Here is a 20,685-nt window from a genome sequence, read left to right on the forward strand (position 1 = left end):
TATGCCCTTTCTCACTTTCTCCATTACAGCCACACTGCCCTTGACTCAATTACTAACATGGGCCATGCTTCCTTCCACCACGCGGTCTTTGTATGTACTGTCTCTACTTCCTAAAATGCTCCCACTTCCATTTTTGCCTACCTCTTTCTCATTCTGCCCATTTAGCTCAAATCTCACCTCCTCAAGGAAGCCTCCCTTGATCTCGTGACTGAGTCAAATGCCCCTATTACACACTCTTAGAGCCCTATGTAAGTTTAATTCATGAATCTGTATCATTGTCATATTAAAGTGATGCATATCATTCCTTGAGCAAGAAGAACAGAGAACAATCCTTCAATATAGGTTCAATTGCACTCGGAGGCGAGAAACTTTCTCAATACTCACAGCTAGAAGAGACTGAGCAGAGATCTGAACCCAGATTAGTCTGACTCCAGAATCTGAACTCACTCCAGTTCTTCAGTGACAGTCAAACTGGATCCCATGGATTCCTGGATTTCAGCCAAAGTGAAGGCTCAGGGAATAAGGAAAAACCAAGTACGGACAGGACTTTGGGCTTTTTGTCCATCTCTTTGCCCACATGTGTCCCCTCAAAAAAGCATGGATGCTTATTTTCTCTCCCTATCCTCAGCCTTCAACCTGCACCATACGCTCGAGCCAATCTTGAACTTGGCTTCCTAATCTGTACTTGACTTCTCTGGTTCCTGATCCTGTTTTTTGTCCATGGCCTCCATGAAATTGACTTGAATTTGACTCTTGCTGCCATTTTTTCAGCTCTGTCCTCTAACCTCCCTCCAAAACTTCCAGCCAGACTCACCCATTAAATAAGAACTCTTCAAACTGACTTGTTCTTCTGACTCCTTCCTGGGCCAGGACCCAATGGTTGACCACACTCTTGGTTCACTGGGGTACCTTGTGACTTTTAATAACACTAATAACACTGACAACTGGTTTAGTCTTTCTCTCCATCCCCAAGTCCTTGGGGACTTGGATTTCCAGTGTGAATGAACCCAAGCCCACATCTTGACCTCCCTAGTGCTTGACCTGCTGATGTCCTATGGAGTTCACTTTCCTATCTCTTCAACCACCCACACCCAGGATCACAACGTGCTGAACTTCTGCTAGAACATAAATCCCAGCCTCCTACTTACCAACCACAACCTCATATCATTTCAACAAAGCCCTTCAATTGCATTCTTTCTCATACTCCCTTCCCCGTCCTCTGGAGCCACTCTCCATCATTTATCCTGTCTCTCACTTACGTCTTCCACCCATCCCTCTCACGCATCCTCACCATTCAATTCGTGATACATTCTCTGCAGGCTAGAAAAAGACTAAATCCCTCCTGCAGCAGATGCTCTCAGTGCCCTCATCTATAGCCCCTCAGCTCTTGGCATTTGCATCACTTTCATCCAACTTCCAACTGCTGTCTCCTGTCTTTTCACCTGAGAACTTTATCGGGCTGCCAGAGCCTCCTTTCCCCATGCACATGGCCTGCCAAAGGTGCCTGGGAACTAATGCTTCCCCACTCCCCAAGGAACAGAAGCTCAACCAATGACTAAAGTTGGTGGATACATATATCCCAGCTCCCTTGCTCCCCATGGGGAATTAACATTGCATACACAGTCAATGCTATCTTCCAGGGTTACCCAATAAGGTTAATCTCCATATTTCCACATTGATCTTGCTTGCTGACATATTGTTTATTGATGTCTCACTTAATCACACCCCCCACACTGGTGTTTCCTGGGATCATCTCCAAAATAAACCACTTGCACTCAATTCTGTTTCAATATCTGCTTTTGAAGGAATGCAAGCACCTCCTGCAATCCAGCGTCTCCTCTGGGTCCCGCCCAACCTCTGGCTTGCCTTTCTTAGAGCAGCATGTACACGATGTTCATCTCTCTCCCATTCCCTCTCCAACCCACCACAGTCTCGTTTCTGCCTCCAGCTTTTTCCTAAATATATACAGTTGTCTCCCCTTTTATTTGACCTCAGTGCAACTTTCGATATGCTGCCATTCTCCTCTCGCAGCTCTCTCCCTTGGCTTCACGACATCGCTCTGCTGTTCTTCCTACCTCTCTGCCATCCCTTGTCAAGTTCTTTCTCAGCTATTTCAAACTCCAACCACCGTTTAAATGTTGAAACTCCTAAATGCTCCACCGCCCTTGGCCTTTCTCTCCTCTTACTCTTAGGTTATACACTCTCCTTGGATGACATCATCCAGTTATGAGTCATAGTTGACTTTCCAATTGTTTAATCCATGCAAAGCACAATCCCAAGAGTCAGAGCTTGACTCCAACTGCCAATCAAATCTCTCCAGCATGTCCTCAACCCAAGCCACTATCTATCTTTCCTTGCCCATCTCTGGTTTATGTCACAACCATCCACACAGTCATCCAAGCCACTTGGAGTCATCTTAAACTCCTTTTCCTGTTTCACCCAGGACACCCAATCGCCACCCAGTCTTGTCAATTTGTCCTTGTAAACATCTCTCCTCTCCATCATGACCTAGCCCAGGTCACCATCATCTCTTGCCCAGATTGCTGCCATAGCCTCTTTACCAGTTTCTCTGACTCCAGTGACCACAAGCCAATCAATTCCTTCTGAAGCACAAACATCAGCCCCTCCTTCCCTGCTGCTCATAACCCTCCAATGATCTCCCTACCTTCAAGCAAAGTTCAAATCCCTTAACAGCCTTCCAGGGTCCTTCCCAATACAGCCCCCTCCTACCTGTCCAGTCTCACCTCTCACCACTTTGCTTGCTTTATACCAGTGGCTCTCAACCCTGGCTAAACATTAGTGTTACTTGGGGAGTTTTAAAAACATACCAGTACCTTGACCCTGCTCTCCAAAATTATGACATACATAATCAGGGATTAGGTGTGGGCATTTGCAGTTTTTCAAAGCCCCCAAGTGATTCTAGTTTGTGGCCAGAGCTGTGAGCACTGCTGTAATCCAACTGAACGGATTAGAGTCCTGCCCATTTCCCATGTTCTGCCACATCCCTATGCTCACTCATCCTGGCTCTGGCAACACCTCCCCCCTACTTATTCTTTAAAACCCAGCCCCAGAGAATCTTCCCTGGCTGCAGCTTCCCAGTCTGAGCTAGGAGCTCTTTTCCCAAATCCCAGTCTCCTGTGCTTAACCGTATCAGAGCATTTATCACATTGAATATTAACTATACCACCTCAAAGAGGTGGTATCATGTGACCTTGTGAAGGTGACATTAGGGGGTGGGTATTTCATCATTACAACACCAGGGTCTAGCACAGAGGGTCACCCATTAGATGACTCAATTCCTGTTTGCTGAATGAATCAATAAATGAATGATTGTCACTCTCCTCTAGCCATGAAGTATGGAACTTTGGTGTCTTTTTACTTCTCTATCTCCCTCCCCTAGTTTCATGCTAGTGCACATAGTAGGTGCTCAACAAATATTTGTTGAGTGAATGAATAAATGTGAGACATGAGAGACAAGCATTCACCTTGTCTTAATTTTTACAGAAAAGCTTTGGGGAGCAGAGACAAATCAAATTGAACTTCCTCCAGTTTTGCTAAAATGGAATTTGCCAAAGACGTCCTGAAAAATGGATTTAATTAGGCCCGTTAATAGGGGAGTCATTGGTGGCTAAGATTTAAAGCTGAGGCTAGAAAAGGTATCGATAATTTTACCATTTTAAATTATATAGGAGGTTATTTCTCACTCCCACACCAATTAAAAGAATGCCTCTCGATGAAACCTCAGCTTTGGAGGGAAATGAAGCTGAAGATGGAGGCAGGATCTGATATTTCATTGAAATAGAACAACAGAGGCATCACAGCAGAAACCCAGCTGTCTCAGCCCAGGTGTGCCCCCCACAGGGAAGGGGATTAGTAGCATTGCACAGTCAGATCTCATTAAACTAACAATTGTCAGTACAACCCCGTGTGGCTTTTAATTGCAAGAAACATCTAGGAGAGGGAAAGGTGCTGCAGTCTCTAATGACGGAGTGAACTTCTGCGTACATTTTCAGAGCCCCATGGATATCTTGCGTTCCATTCTCCAATTAGGCGGTTTTAGAGATTCAAGTTCTAATTGGTTCCACAATCAGGTCCTGAAGGGACACACCCATACTCTTTAGCTTGCCACTGTCAGAAATACTCAGCTGCCCCCAAATTAGAGGGCCAAATAAAAGCTCAATCTGGGGTTTCAGCTTCCTTCAGATACAAGGGGAATTGATCATCCACTGGGGAATAGTTTCTTCTTTGGGGGCCCAGAAATTGACATAACAGGGCATCATGCATTCTACAAATTCTTACTGAATGTCACTTGAAACTATGCGATCTAGGCAGGGCTCAGACTAGGATGAGACAGATTAGGCATTTGCCTGGGGAAGGGCAACATTTCAGAGGGTGCCAAACAGTTGTAATTACGGTAATCAGTATTTCAACACAGTGATATAAAATAAAAACTAATGCAGAGGCCAGACACAGTGTCTCAAACCTGTAATCCCAGCACATTGGGAGGTCGAGGCAGGTGGATCACCTGAGGTCAGGAGTTCGAGACCAGCCTGGCCAACATACTGAAACCTCATCTCTACTAAAAGTACAAAAATTAGCTGGGCATGGTTGCACACACCTGTAATTCCAGCTACTTGGGAGGCATGAGAATCACTTGAACCCAGGAGTCAGAGGTTGCAGTGAAGCAGTGAGCCGAGATCACACCAATGCACTCCAACCTAGACAGCAGAGGTAGACTCCATATCAAAAGAAAATTAATGCGGAAATATCCACAATGAACAAAACATGGAAATTTTCACTGAAGAGCCAAGCTTGCACTTGCACGATGTCTCACCCACCCCCCTCCAGTTCCAGCTGTGGTCCTAGGCACTGGGATACAGCAGTGAACTGGGCAAAACCCATCCCTCATGTAAATTCTAGGCAAATAATGAACAATGGACAAAATATACTAATGGTGAAGAGTTTTATGGAGAGGGAGAGGAAAAAACAGAAGGAAAAGAAAGAATTCCAGAATCAACATCTCAAAATCCCCTTTCCAGCCTAGACTTTCTACCACTTGGCATAGTCCAAAGAACACAGACTCAGGTCAGTCCAAGGGACAGGTCCTAACCCCACCCCCCACCTGCACTTCGTCTTCAGGAAAGTGTCTTCGTCTTCCCACTTCAGGCTCACACTCTATAATCTGAGGATTGGAAAAGCAAAAGTTTATAATAAAGAATGATATAGGATATATAGTTATAGACGTAGATATAGATGTAGGTGAACAGAGATTTAAATCACATTTGGGAGTAGACACTACACATGACACCTTGTGCTGAGCTTAGTGTGATCTTCTCTCCTTTAACCCTCATGCAGTCGAGTGAAGTGGGCATTTCTAGCATGTGGGAGGCTTAAGATTTGCTCTCAAACAGCTTGCTCAACCTCTCATGCCCGTAAATATGCAGAATGAGGCTTTGAGCTGCTTCAGCCCAACTTCCCATCTACAATACTCTACGTGGCAAACCGAAACCAGGTTCTTCTCCTAAGCGGACCTTGAGAAATTATCTGCATTTTTCCAAGCCTGTCATCATCATCTTCAAAACAGGGCTCCACCCTCACTCCTCAAGGACCATCCAGAGCACCAGGGGTCTGGCATAGGGAAGGTGCCCATGAATGTGCACCCCTCACATTCCATGACTTGGGGCCAGCCCTGCCATAGCTCTAATTTAGAAGTGCTGGGGCAGTGGGGGGACAGAGCTGGCAGCCAACTAGGGTCTGGGGATCTGGGTGACCATTAACTTCCCCCTGGTAATGTTTCTTCATCCAGGAGTTCGAGAGAGCTCCCCAGCTGCACCCCAAAAGCAGAGGTGCAAAAGAGGAGGGTGACAGTTGACTGTTGGCTTCCTTTACAAATGAGGAAACTGAGGCTCCAGAGTCCAGGGTGCACGGGGGTCACACCAATGGGTCCAGTGTACCCGGATCCAAAAGGACACAGGACCCTCCAAGTCCTGCTTCCTTCCCACTCCTTAAGTCACCCCCTCCTCCCTCGGCTCTGCCCCGGGAGGCAACACCAGTCTTCAGGGCGACAGAGGCAGAATCAACAGCAAAGTTCAAATGCAGCCCATTTCCTATTTTCCTGACAGCCTATTTCATGGATCACAGAGACCCAAGTACAGCTGCTTATTCAACGGAGAAAAGAATGAATTCATTTCCATTCCTTAACACCCGATGTGACCTACTCTCTGTTGGTCTCTCCCTTCAGAGGCTGCTGCCCTTCCCGCGGACTTTCAATTTGGCCAGAGAGAGAGAAAATGTGCAGTAATGACAGAATGTCCTGCCCGGAGAATGCTGGGAGCTGAATCACCGCCTTGCTGGTAATAAGTCCAAATGAAACATATTATGTCACCTCGTTTGAATTAAACAGATGAACTATAGTCCTAGACCATTAAAAATGAACCAATCTGCTAGACGGCTTCCAAGTGCTCTGCTCTGAGCGCCCCAAAAATGTGCTAGGCTCCAGCAGGGTTTTATGTCCTCATTTTCTGCCAATAATTCCTCCTCTCTGCAAATGTGGAGGAATAATTTGATGAAAAGTCTGCTCACATTCCATAACCTGGGTCCAGCCCAGACCCAGCTCAGGGGGTTGCTCTAATTTAGGATCGTGAAGTGGGGTGGGGGGGTGTGGGACAGAGCTGGCAACCAAGTGGGTCTGGGGGTCTGGGTGACCATTAGCTGCCCCCTGGCAATGTTTCCTCCTCCAGGAGTTCAACGGAGCTCCCCACCTGCACCCCAAAAACCTCAGAGGAGGGGCACAGTTGACTGTTTCCTTCCTGTACAAATGAAGAAACTGAAGCTCCAGAGTCCAGGGTACATGGAGGTCACACCAGTGGGTACATTGTACCCAGATGCAAAACGACGCACACCCGGATGTAAAAAGGACTCTCCAAATCCTGCTTCCGTCCCACTTCTTACATCTCTCTGAGCAACCGGTTCCTACACACTTCGCCCCACCATTCCATGACACAAGCAGCCTGTCCCTTGGGCTCTGCCACCTCCTGGCTTCCTGGCCCAGCCGGTTGCTCCCCTTCCCTGAGAGCCTCTCTCCATCTGCACACCTGTAGATCAGGGTGGCACTTTCAGAGTTAGGATGGACTGGGAGTCAGCAGAGCCGGCTTAAATCCCAACTCTGCTGCTTACAACCCATGCAGCTTTTAGGAATCTTTTCCCTTCACTGAGCCTCAGTTTCCTCAACTATAACTCAGAACTTAAAGAGTCAGAGTGTTCCTCAAAGGCTCCTCTGCCTCTAGCACCCCACCTGCCACCAAAATCCTTTCCAACGTGCCCTTAACATCTTTCCAACTTTAGAACTCAGCAGCAGGGTAAGACGCAGCTCTTATTTAATCCACCCGCAAAATGAGCACATTTAGTTTGCCTTATATTGATGATAAAAAGGCTTAATATCAACAGAGAATGATAATATGACTTAAGCCTCCCAAACTTTGTATGTGTTACTTTCCAGTAAATAAAGCACGTCGCGGCAAGTGTTTTACATGTACTCATTCAGCAAAACTGCATGGAATACCATAGCACTAGGGACTTCTAGGCACTGGGGACTCAGCTGCGACAAAACACACTCTGGTCTCAAGGATATCAGCAACTCACATCTACTACCCCATTTTACAGAGGAAGAAACTGAGGCTGATAACTCACCCAGGAGGCATAACCTACATCTGACCCCAGAGTCTGTAGGAAGGAGCCTGTGGCAACCCCTGCCAGGGACAAAAACCTGTGAGCCCCCTACTCCCACCCAGGGTCCACCACCAAGGACTTGAGAGGAGGGTCAAGCTCAAGGCAGGGCCAGGTACAGTGGCAGCCCAAGCCTGTATTCTTAGCTACTCTGGAGGCTGAGGCAGGAGGCTCGCTTGAGCCTGGGAGTTTGAGGCTGCAGTGAGCTATGATCACACCACTGCACTCCAGCTTAGGCCCAGAGCAAGACCCTGTAAAAAAAAAAAAAAAAAAAAAAAGCCCAAATGTTGGTATACTAGGACATCTGAGAAAGGAAGAAAGGACTTTTTTTTCATCCTTTGACTACAAACTCACATGAGGATAACCAACTCATTTTGGTTTGCTCAGAAGCGTCCGGTTTTAAAAGTGAAAGTTTCACATTCCAGAAGCCTCCTTGGTTACATGCTGAATTGAGGTTTTTTTTTTTGGTTTTTTTTGTTTTTTGTTTTTGAGACAGTCTCACTCTGTCACCCAGACTGGAGTGCAGTGGTGTGATTTTGGCTCACTGCAGCCTCCGCCTCCTGGATTCAGATGACTCTCCTGCCTCAGCCTCCTGAGTAGCTGGGATTTCAGGCACATGCCACCACACCCAGCTATTTTTTGTATTTTTAGTAGAGATGGGGTTTCACCATGTTGGTCAGGCTGGTCTCAAACTCCTGACCTTGTGATCCACCTGCCTCAAAGTGCTGAGATTACAGGTGTGAGCCACTGCTCTTGGTCGAGAATTTTTTTTTTTTAGTAGTAATCACATTTTATTTTATTTTCCAACTTTAATTTTAGGTTCATTGTATACATGTGCAGATTGCTTGTACAGATTATTTCATCACCCAGGTAATGAGCCCTACAGACGGTTTATCAATTTTCTCCCTCCTCCCACTCTCCACCCTCAAGTAGGCAGGGGTCGGGGAGGGGTCTGTTGTTTTCCTCTTTGTGTCCGGGTATTCTCAATGCTTAGCTCCCACTTATAAGTGAGAACATGTGGTATTTGATTTTCTGTTCCTGTGTTAGTTTGCTTAGGATAATGATCTTCAGCTCCATCCATGCTGCTACGAAAGACATAATCTCATTCTTTTTTATGGCTGTATAGTATTCCATGGTGTATGTGTACCATAATTTCTTTATCCAGTCCACCACTGATGGGCATTTAGGTTGATTCCATGTATTTGCTATTGGAAATAGTGCCATAATGAATATATGCACCCATGTGTCTTTATAATAGAACAATTTATATCCCTTTGGGTGTATATCCAGTAACGGGATTGCTGGGTTAAATGATAGTACTTTTTAAGTTATTTGAGAAATTGTCAGGCTGCTTTCCACAGTGGTTGAAATTATTTACATTCCCACCAGCAGTGTATAAGGGTTCCCTTTTCTCCACCACCCTAAACGCACCCCATCTCTGTAAATTGAGAAATTCACTTGCTCCTAAGTGGTTACTGCCCTACCCGGCCTGCTCTGCTCAGCGCCCTCTGCTGGCAAAAGGGGACTCCTGGCCTGGCCGGGGCACTGGTCTCCCTCTGGTCCTCTCCTGAGACTCCGCGTCAGTACTTGTGCCCTGTCTGAGGCCAGTGAGGCAAACAGCCACCCTGCATCCAGTTCCAGGAGTGTCAATGTCTCTGGGCCCTGGAGCTCTCTGAGAAGGCCTGGTGTCCCTGGGGGTTACACCAACTTTGGGTCCAAATTGTAGCCCTGCCATCTCTAGTTCTGTGACCAGGTCTATGTTACATTCTCTCTCCAAGCTTCCATTTCTTCAAACAGGTCCTATCACAGCCTTGGGGGGGGGGGCACTTAGCATTCATTGAGTGCTTATTGTGTGCCAGGACTGACCTCATGTTACCCAGTTCCTACAGGAACGTCTGTTATCCCTTTTACAGATGAGGCACCCGCAGCCTCCACTGATGCCCCCACCCATGTCCTCTCCACCCTCCGGGGCCAGCCTCAGGTACAGACGGGACCTGGTGTACTGGCAAATGGCTTCTCACTCAGCACTGTGTCTGCCTCTGGCCTCTCTCACCCCAGGGCTTTCTCTGGCCACAATGAAGTTTTCCTAGCCCAGCTCAGGAGAAACAGGGGTGCAATAGATGACCCAATGGGGATGGGAGCCAAAGGCTAAATGTCCAGGCTTCTGGGATGCAGCCACATCACCTCACAGAGACCCCACTTTCTCCTTATTGCCTCCCACCGGCTGTCCTTCCTTTCCAGTCTTGTCACCTATGTCTTCACCTGGGTGTCTTCAGGTCACCTCCCAAATAAATGACTGGTACCCAAGTCCATGTTTTATGGCCTGCTTTTGAGGAAACCCAAACTGAGACAGAAAGGTTAGGTGTCTCGCCCAAGATCACACAGCAAATACGTGGCAGATCGTGGATTTGAACTCAGACATCTGACTTCACATACCAAGTGCTTAATCACTTTGCTCTGCAGTTCTCACTCTGACCTGGGGAAAACTCGTGGCCTCCTCCCTCCTCAGGCAGCTTCCTCCTGCATCCTCCATTCTTGATAGGGTTTGGCTGTGTTCCCACCCAAACCTCAACTTGAATTGTAGCTCCCAGAATTCCCACGTGTTGTGGGAGGATCCATAATTGAATCATGAGGGCCGGTCTTTCCCATGCTATCTTCAGGATAGTGAATAAAGTCTCACAAGATCTGATGGGTTATCAGGGGTTCCTGCTTTTGCTTCTTATATTTCTCTTGCCGCCACCACGTAAGAAGTGCCTTTCACCTGCCGCCATGATTCTGAGGCCTCCCCGGCCGTGTGGAACTGTAAGTCCAACTAAACCTCTTTTTCTTCCCAGTCTCAGGTGTGTCTTTATCAGCAGTGTGGACGAAGACTAACACACTTCCCATCCCCGTCCATCACACAAGGAGTCCACACCTAAGAATCCCAGACGATTGTTTTGCAAGCCACACAGAGCTGCATGAGGTGGCCTGCACTCAGCCCTCAGAGAGACTCACCCCCTTTCAGCCACCCCACCTTCCTTCAAGATCCTGCTCCCCTGACTCCTTACCCCACCCAAGTGCGTTAACCTCTGTGACTTCATCTTCAGCTACAGTTTAAAGTTAAAGATGAAGACCCTGTCTGTGACATTCTGGAAAGGCCGTGTTTTACGACCAAATAACATAGACAGCAAGTATGCCTGTGATTCACCCCATCCCCAAATCGAAACTCATACACACCCTCAGATAGAGGACAGGACCCAGGGGATGCAGAGACATGTCTGCTCTATATGTTATGTGCAACGAAAACAAGTTAAATCCTAAGAGCCGCCACTGTAATAATAAATAAATTAGAAGTTGAAGCTTTCATAGTCTGTTTGGGGGAACTTTCTGAGAAATCCTCCGGAGAAATATCTTGTAAAGGAGACGCCTAATGGAATGTTTATTGCAAGGAAAATAGCCATTAGTAGAATGGGCAAATTATGACACCCATCAATAGAATATGCTACAGTAGTGAAAATGAACTTGAGCTGCACGTATAAGCACAGATGCCTCTCACCAATACAGCACAGAATGTAAGTTATAGGGGGATAGATAAAGGACGACGTTTATGTCAAGATTTATTTTTTTTCCTTTTGAGACAGAGTCTCGCTCTGTCACCCAGGTTGGAGTGCAGTGGTACTATCTGGGTTCACTGCAACCTCCACCTCCCAGGTTCAAGCTATCCTCCTGCTTCAGCCTCCCAAGTGGCTGGGACTACGGGTGTATGTCCCCAGCTGACTTCTGCATTTTTAGTAGAGACAAGGTTTCACCATGTTAGCCAGGCTGGTCTCGAACTACTGACCTCAAGCGCTCAAGTGATCGACCTCAACTGCCTCTGCCTTCAAAGTGCTGGGATTACAGGTGTGAGCCACTGCACTTGGCCTATGTCAAGATTAACAGCATACAAAACAACTCTGTGTAGGCTTAGGGTTATATCTTTTTTTTTTTTTTTTTTTGAGATGAAGTCTTGCTCTGTAGCCCAGGCTGGAGTACCGTGGCTCGATGTCAGCTCACTGCAACCTCTGTCTCCCAGGTTCAAGCAATTCCTGTGCCTCAGCCTACCAAGTAGCTGGGATAACAGGCATGCACCACCACGCCCTGCTAATTTTTGTATTTTTAGTAGAGATGGGGTTTTACCACATTGGCCAGGCTGGTCTTGAACTCCTGACCTCAGGCGATCTGCCCACCTCAGCCTCCAAACTGCTAGGATTACAGGCATGAGCCACCATGCCCGGCTGGGTTACAACCTTTTATATTTCAAGTATAAAGATGTGCATGGCAACGGAAAGCATCACATTCAGGGCTGCCATAAGGAGACGTGATATGAAGGGGTAAATGGGTCTTGGGTAGACCAGTAGTATCCTCTCTCTTCCACTGAGTGATGAGAGATGTTTTATTGTTCCCTTTTTCTTTTTTGGTATGTCCTAAGTCGTCAAAAATTGGAGCAAAAAAATCAATCACACGGTCATCCAGAGGAGGAATGACCTTTCTTCCTGGACAGATCACTCCTCCAAGCCATGGCTGAGCTGTTTCTTTCTGGAAAAGGCATAGAGTCCCAGGTTCTCATTCCAGGGAGTGTCAGGTCCTCCTGAGAGTCCTGCTGTTCTTGATTCCATACCAAATGGGCCTGAGTAGGGAGGTACCCACCGCTCAGGGCCCCGCAGAAATGACTCTCACTGCCCCCGTGACCAGCCCTGCCTGGCAGCACAGTCAAGTCATTAGGAGCGTGGGCTTGGGGCAGACAGCTGGTGGAAATGGAGATGCCCAGAGAAGCTGCTTCATAAAGTGATTGTGAGGATGAGACCGTGCTGCAGGCATGTGACACAGTGCCTGACTCACAGCCAGCCCTGCAGAAACCGTCACTCTACACACTACTGTTCCAGCTCCCAGGCAGGGAGGAAACCCCAGGCTGGGAGTCAGGGGCCCTGGGTTCCGGCACCAGCCAGGTGCCAGCCCAGAGTGCATGAGACTCTTCTTTGTTGTTGTTGTCTGAGATGGAGTCTCCCTCTGTCACTCATGCTGGAGTGCAGTGGCGTGATCTTGGCTTACTGCAACCTCTGCCTCCCGGGTTCAAGTGATTCTCCTGCCTCAGCCTCCCAAGTAGCTGGGATTACACGCACCTGCCACCATGTTTGGCTAATTTTTTTGATATTTTTAGTAGAAATGGGGTTTCACCATGTTGGCCAGGCTGGTCTCAATATCTTGACCTCATGATCTACCCACCTCTGTCTCCCATAGTGCTGGGATTACAGGCGTGAGCCACCGTGCCCAGCCGAGACTCCTTTTAGCAGCGCATTCAGCACGTGCAAGTGAGGACCTATTAGGTGCTCAGGGACTCTCTGAACTGAACAAGTGAGTCCTTATCCAAATGGGAACTTGACAATGAGGAATCCTGGGAAAAGATAGAGGTATCCATCAAAGAATGGCAGGGGAGGCTCAGATAAGAAAGCTCTGTGTGAAGACCCTCAGGGAAGAGTAGGGGCTCCAATGGGGGATGCTGAGGGCAAGAGGATTTTGTGATTTAAAATTGTATATATGTGAGGCTGAGCACAGTGGCTCACACCTGTAATCCCAGCACTTTGGGAGGCCAAGGCGGACAAATCGCTTGAGCTCAGGAGTTCAAGACCAGCCTGGGCAACATAGCAAGACCTCATCTCTACAAAGAGTAAAAAAAAAAAATTAGCCAAGGCATGGTGGCACACATCTGTAGTCCCAGCTGCTTGGGAGGCTGACCGGAAGGATTGTGTGAGTCCAAGAAGTGGAGGTCACAGTGAGCCAAGGTCAGGAACCGCCCATCCCCATGCAATTCCTCAGCCAATCCTGACTGACACTCTCCTTTCAAAATATTTCCAGAATCTAACCACTTCATCTCTACTGCTCTGCCCTGGCCCAAGCCATCCCCATCACATCCCTAGGCTATGGTGCCACGTGGACTCAAGTCCTGCTCTTCCCTGCCCTTCTGTTGTTGTTTTTTTTTTCTTAGTAATGACAGGGTTTTACCATGTTGGCCAGGCTAGTCTTGAACTCCTGGCCTCAAGTGATCCACCCACCTCGGCCTCCCAAAAGACTGGGATTACAGGAGCCTCCTGTTCCTTACGCGGCCGTCTGTTCAAACTCCAACCCACTCATCTCATGCCCTGCTAAGAACTCTCTGTTGGCTCTTAACCACTCAGAGTAAAATACAGAGCCTAGCCCTTTCCATGGCCCACAGGGCCCAGCCTCCCCAGGGCTCCCTCAGTGACCTCCTCCCCTGGCATTTGCTGGTTCTGATTGAGGGACAGTGTCCCAGAGGGTTCACACACACGCACACACTCGCCATCATTCTCTACTCCCCAGCTCTGCCTTATTTGCCCCCAACATTGATTATCCCACAACACATCCTACTTCCTTTTCTCTCCCTCCACGCACGGGAACTCTCTGAGGGCAGGGCTGAAACACTGCCTAACACAGAGCAGGGGCCCAATCAATATTGGTGGAAGGCCAGACAGAATATGAGTTCAGGAAACATTTGTCGAATGAATGAATGAAAACAAGCCAACTCTCCAAGTTAGGAGTTATTATGGCGTGTCACACACAGAGAATCGATGCCTAACTTAGCAAGGGTTTCTGCTCATACTAGGAATAAATATGAGGGTTGGAGGCCTGGGACCAACGGCCAATTTTCTGGGCTGGTGAAGTTCTCCCTGGTGATATTCTTTTCCATCTTGATAATGTGAGAAAGCATTGCTTCCCCACCAGGGACTTGGATGCTGAGATTCTAAGGGAGGTACTGAGGCAGGAACACAGCTCCAGGACCCACTGCAGAAACCTTCGGGATATAGCTAAATCTGGTGAAACATATCAGCAGTGTCTGGGTCCGTGCAAAGCAGGTGTTGCTGTGGTAACAAACAAACCCCCCAATCTTGATGGCTTAGACCAGTAACAGTTTACTGCTCACTGACATCACCAATGCAATGGGCAGAGGGTAGGGGTTCTTCTCCACACAGTCACTCAGAGACCCAGGATCCAAGCACAGTAGGGCTCTGCTGTGTCCAATGCATGCTTCCAAGGTCCCTCCAAATAGGGAAGAAAGAGAAGGACCGTGCAGGGAGATATTTTATGGCCCAAGCCTAGAGTAGTGGACATCCCTTCTGCCCACATTCTATTAGCCCTACCTAGATGGAGTTGGAAATGTACTTTTCCTGTAAGCCCAGAAGAGAAATGAGATGGTCTCCGGAGCATACAGCATTGTCTGTGCCACACAAAGGAAGGGTGGGATGCTTGGTCTCCAGGGGCCACAGACGATGTGGTTATAACCAGGTTTCCTCTGAGAGCCTTGCCTGGGACTCTGAGTCGAGCTCTATCCGCTGAGCTGATGGTCTGAATGCCAGTCTCCTGGGTGAAGAAATTGACATGCATGAGAAAGGGAACCTGGAGACAGAGGCTGGAATGTGTGTTTGTCTGAGAGGAGGGTTTCTGGGGGGCAAACGTCAAGGAACTGGGGACAGGAACAGCAGCTCAGAGAATGGTCCCAGAATGAGATACCAGGTCCCAGTGTAGAAAACGTCTTCCACCCACTTCTCCCTGGATCTTCTGGGGATTTGGGACCCTGAGCTCAGAAGGGTGCTGCTCTGTGTGAGCCTTGAGCACAGTGTCTTTGGAGGATGCCAGAAGCAGTGCCTGGGCAGAACAGCTCTGGTCTTATGCACAAGGGCAGTTGGGGCAGAGGCCAGGTAAGAGCACTGCCCTCAGGTGGCTGCACAGGGGAGGCAGGAATGAGAAGACTGGAATCAAGCAACAGAAGCTCCACGAAATGCCTTCCCTAACACTCCCAGAGTAACCACAGAGATGTAAAAGGTAATTAGAAGCTGAGCCATGGCTGTTTATGAGGCCTCACTGTATCCACAGGCTAGGGACCTGGCATTTGATGTGCTAGATGGGAAGGGAACTCTGATGATTGTGGCATCTGCCATTTATCCTGAACAAGCCCAAATGCCCACTGCAGTCCTCAGGCCCGTAATGTCACGTGCCCGGAGCAGGTGAGGTGGAAGACAAGGAGAGGGAAGATGCGTTCCGACGCTCACCATTAATCCCAGCTGGGGCATCTCCCCTGTTCTGGTTTTGCACAGGGACAGAGTCAGTCCTGACTCCCAGCCTACCTGCCTGGTGTCCAACTTCCTGCCTCTCCCCTGCCAGCCCCCTAAAGGGTCAGCCTTGTCCCTGCTTCCTGTAACAGCTGGGTCCCACCATACCCTTCACTCAACATCACCGTTAAGCCACCGTGCCTGTCTCTTCCTTGCCAGTCCCCATGGAGAGCATAGCGCTGGGGACAGTGAGGGACTATGTTAACTTCTCCTCCGGGGCTCACAAGGGGCGTGGTTTCAAAGGCAAGAACTTCCCAGCACCATACCTCCATCCACCTCCCCATCCAGGAGCCTGGAGTTCTTTGTCTAACTTTCCTGTGCGCGGGAAAATTACACAGCCCAAGTGAGTTTCCTTTGCTTAGAAAGCCCACCAAAAGCCCTGGGGGAGGAGGCTTTAATTGTGGGCCAGGCAAGCAATCCAATATCAGAGTCAAAGATCACTCCCTCCAGAGGAACTTTGGAAGAGTCCTCTCACTGGACGAGAACTTAAATGGGGTGGGAGTAACTCCGGGCTTAAATTCCCCATACTCCCTTACCTATACTGATTTCCCTCTCTGGGATCCCCTCCCACAGCAGCGTGGGAGCCTTCTCTCTCTTTCTCTTTCCCTGTGTGGACTCCATCTCTGAGTCCACTCCCACGGCAGCATGGGCGCGCTCTCTATTTCTCTTTCTCTCTCTCTCTCTTCCTAACAAATCTCTTTTCTGCAAAACTCTCTGGGTCCAATACTTACTTGAACAAGCTCACTGAGCCACCAGGGCCCTCTCCCCATTCTTGGGTGAGTGAGGCCCAAGGACCTGGGAAAACACATCCAGTCGGGGAATAGTGAGCGCCTTTGGAACACCCCTACAGCCCTGTTCCTGTTACACAGTTACAATAGGAAGTTAGAGAGCAAGATGATGACCCACTCACCCCTAAGGGATCACAATTTTCGAGGAAAAAAAGATGCTGCTGTGTACAGCAAAGGGATGCCAAGTTGCCCAGGCAATGGGAAAGGAATTCATGGCAATGATGGCAGTGACGATTAGCAGTGATGGTAATAATGCTCTCTCTGAGCAGCGCCCTCCTTCTTTCACCTTGAACCCCAAACAGGGCAGGCCAGCCCTCTCCAGACCTCTTAGGGTCACCCTAAGCACCAGGATCATCCATCTCACAAACATTGAGGCAGGAGTTGTGCCAGATCTTTATGCTTCTTTATCTTTGGGGGATCATGGCTACCCTCGGGAAGTTTATGAAAGCTGTGACTCCCTCCCTCGGGGAAAGAAAGCATATGTTTAGCTCATTGCAGATTTTGTGTACAATTTCAATGACTTCTCGAGGTTTTAAAAATCCACCCATGAACTCTTTAGGGGTCAATGAATATATTAATTCGTTCCATCACTCAAGAAACACGTATTGTGTCTACTAATAAGTGGCTTACTGAGCGTTTTCATCTGCAGCTAACTTCTTCATCAGGTTACACTTGGAATCGTCTACAAGAAAAGCACCTGTGTCCGAGCTAACACAATTTTCAACGCTGACTGCACGTTGGAATTAACTGGAGAGCTTTTTAAAATTCCATTGCCAAAGCCTCACCTTAGACCAATTAACGGTGAATGTCTGGGGTTGGAACCCAGGCATCCCCAGGTGAACCCAGTAAGTAGCCAAGGGCAAAAACCACTGTCTTAGAAAATCTTGGTCAGATGCAGTGGCTCCTGCCATCCCAGCACTTTGGGAGGCCAAGGCAAGGAGGATTACTGGGCAACATAGCAAGACTCCATTGCCACAAAAAAAGAAAAATGTTTTCAAGTGAAAAAAAAAGAAAATCCAAATATGTTTTTTGGAAGTTCCCTAGGTGGTGATGGACACCCCTGGGTGGTTCATTTATTCATTAATCAACATCTAGTGAGCATCTACAAGGTGTCAGACACTGTGCTGGGCCTTGGGGGCAGAGCAGAGAATAAGAAATCAGAGTCTCTGCCCTCATTAAGTTTACATTCTGGCTGAGGAACTGGCAATAAATAACCAATACATAATTCATTCATGTCACAAGGAACATCAACCAGGAAGCAGTGTAAAGAATGACAGAGGGGGCCAAGTGCGGTGCGTCACGCCTGTAATCCCAGCACGTTAGGAGGCTGAGGCGGGCGGATCACCTGGGGTCAGGAGTTCAAGATTATCCTCGCCAACGTGCTGAAACCCCATCTCTACCAAAAATACAAAAATTAGCTGGCCATGGTGGCACATGCCTGTAATCCCAGCTATTCAGGAGGCAGAAGAATCACTTGAACCTGGGAGGCAGAGGTTGCAGTGAGCAGAGATTGTGCCATTGCACTCCAGCCTGGGCAACAGAGTGAGATTCTGACTCAAAAAAAAAAAAGGATGCCAGAGGGGAAAGCACACTGGGGGTGAAAACAGTCAGTGCTAAGGCCCTTGCAGCAGGTAAGAGCATGAAATATTAAAACCGTGCTCTCCAAAGAGCTAAAGAAGCCACTAACAGAAATTCTTGAATTTGCAGGAAGGCAAATAAAAACAGAAACAACTTGAAACTCCTTTCACTTAAAACTGGCTGAAATCAGCTGGAACCAATATGGCCGATGGAGTCAGTGCAAGACAAGCTCGCTGATGTCACAGCCTGAATTTCCACTGCATGTTTCACACTAACTCCTCCCAGATTTGCACAAGGGACCCATGAGGAGGCAGGAAGAGATAACTGCGCATGCCCCAGATCTTCCCAGCCCTTACTTCCCCTTGCACCAATCACCTACTAATCTCAGAATCCGCTCCCTAAACCTTTTCTAATAAAATTACTGCCTTAAAGCCAGCACAGGGAGAGAGATTTGAGCTGACACCTGCCTCCTTCTGAGCCAACTTGCAATAAAAGCTCTTTTCAGAAACCCAGTTTCATAGTGTTGGGGTCCAGTGCATCAGGCTACAAGTCCCTTTTGCAGTAAGAGTGCTCAGCCTGGTCGGGAATCCGAGGTAAGAAAGGGGCAGGGCAGGGCGTGTGACGAGGTCGGGAAGGCCGGACCAGGCCAGAGCCTTGATGATCTGGCAAGGAATTGAGGTTATACTCCTGACTGCTTTGTTCCCTTCTGTCCTCAAAACCACTCTGCAGGCCTGGTGTGGTGGCTCACGCCTGTAATCCCAGCACTTTGGGAGGCTGAGGCAGGTATAACGCTTGAGGTCAGGAGTTCAAGACCAGCCTGGGCAACATGATGAAATGCCATCTCTACTAAAAATACAAAAATTAGTCAGGCGTGGTGGTGGGCGCCTATAATCCCAGCTACTTGGGAGGCTGAGGCAGGAGAATTGCTTGAACCTAAGAGGCAGAGGTTGCAGTGAGCCAAGATCACGCCATTGCACTCCAACCTGGCGCCTGGTGACAGAGTGAGACTCTTTCTCAAAAAAAAGAAAAGATCACACCATTGTACTCCAGCCTGGGTGACAGAGCAAGATTCCATCTCAAAAACAAACAAACAAAAAATATTTAAACACACACACACACTCAGCAAGCAGGCAGAGACTCGGGAGAGAAGAAGCTCGGCTCATAGGGAGCTCAGCTGGGACACACACCTGAGGCCCCTGACCTGACGTCTGGCCACAGGCTCCTCAGAAAGGCTTCTGGGAGGGTAATCCCCACCCACTCTGGCCATGAGTCCCTTTGTGCCCCACTCCCACCCTCCAGGCCAGGCCACTGATGTCACTGGTGACAGGACAGCATTGTTCTCCCTCCCACCCCCGCCTTCACCTCACAAGCCCCATCACCATGGAACTGAGCCAGCCAATCAGCACACAGAGTTTTCAAAAGGCAGCCTTATATACGGAGTCACCTCTCCCCAGACGGGCCTCCGCCAACATTCAGAGGCCTCCCAGGCCCCCTCCCCCTGGATAAACCACTTCAGCTGCCCCCCATTTTCCTCAAGGGAGAAAAAGGGGAATCCTCTGTCCGGAATGCCCAGGAAGGAGAGCCAAGCCTACAGTCACCCAGCTTAGAGCCCCGGCCCCCCGCGTGGCCACGCAGTGCAGGAGCAGCTCAGGAGCCCCGGAAAGTGTCCAGCAGCAACCTCAGCTTCACCCAGAGCAGCGAGAGCCATGTGTCCAGTGTGCAGCACCCCGGGCCGGAGGACTGCAGCCACGCCAGCCTGAGCAGTGGGTACGCAGGGGACAAGGAGGGCAGTGACATCAGCTTAGTGGGCAGCCGCCGGAGGGTGCGGTTGAACAGAAGGCTCAACAACCCCGCGCCCAGCACCCAAACGAGCCAGCTGGGCTCCACAGACTCTCCCAGCTGTCTAAAGAGCCGGCTGACTGGCCCCGCCCACAGCACCAAGCAGACTGGAGGGCAAGAGTGAGGCCAGCCTGCTGGGCAGCGGCAGTGGCGGCCCGTCCAGCGCCAGCCTGTCCAGCACCAGCTTCATCAGCTTGGGCAGCAGTGCCCTCACCTACCAGGTAAGCAGCGGGCTGCTGACTTCCATGGCCAGCCTGCCCTCCACCCAGGCCAGCAGCCGTCAGAGCATTGGGCTGGAGGGCAGTGCCCAAAACGGGCAGAGCAGCCACACCAGTGTGCAGGAGGACAAGAAGGGCGGCAACACAAAAAGCAGCGAGCAAGTCACCAAGGTTGAGCAGCCTGCCCATGCGTGCATGCCTCTGTGAGCATCCTCTCCAGCAGCCAGGGCCTCTCGGAAAGCGGCACATGACCCCGTGAACCCAGGCTGCCCCCAGAGTGGTTATTCCCAAAACAAGTAGGAAAGGTCTTTTCAAAAGCACACACTGACTGTGTGGACCATCAATGGGCAGTCCCATCTGTAGCAACAAGCGTCAGCGGGCAGGCCACCTGTAGCA

At 49.1% G+C, this 20,685-nt stretch overlaps 1 protein-coding gene across 1 annotated transcript; it reads left to right on the top strand.

Annotated features, from left to right (window-relative positions):
* Nucleotides 1–15,597: 15,597 nt before the first annotated feature.
* Nucleotides 15,598–20,195, top strand: CUNH16orf82 (chromosome unknown C16orf82 homolog). The gene is made up of 3 exons (XM_017534437.2): nucleotides 15,598–15,761; nucleotides 16,736–16,881; nucleotides 19,687–20,195. Exons 1-3 carry the CDS (start codon nucleotides 15,598–15,600, stop codon nucleotides 20,193–20,195), a joined length of 819 nt encoding a protein of 272 aa, XP_017389926.2.
* The last annotated feature ends 490 nt before the right edge of the window (nucleotides 20,196–20,685 follow it).

This window comes from Cebus imitator, unplaced genomic scaffold (assembly GCF_001604975.1).
Source record: "Cebus imitator isolate Cc_AM_T3 unplaced genomic scaffold, Cebus_imitator-1.0 Scaffold85, whole genome shotgun sequence".
NCBI lineage: Eukaryota > Metazoa > Chordata > Mammalia > Primates > Cebidae > Cebus > Cebus imitator.

Coding starts and splice junctions, on each gene's coding strand:
- CUNH16orf82 (XM_017534437.2), top strand. CDS start 15,598: ATGGCTGTTTATGAGGCCTCACTGTATCCACAGGCTAGGGACCTGGCA. Junction 15,762..16,735: donor ATGTCACGTGCCCGGAGCAG/GTGAGGTGGAAG, acceptor CCTGTTACACAG/TTACAATAGGAAGTTAGAGA. Junction 16,882..19,686: donor AATTCATGGCAATGATGGCA/GTGACGATTAGC, acceptor ACCTCTCCCCAG/ACGGGCCTCCGCCAACATTC.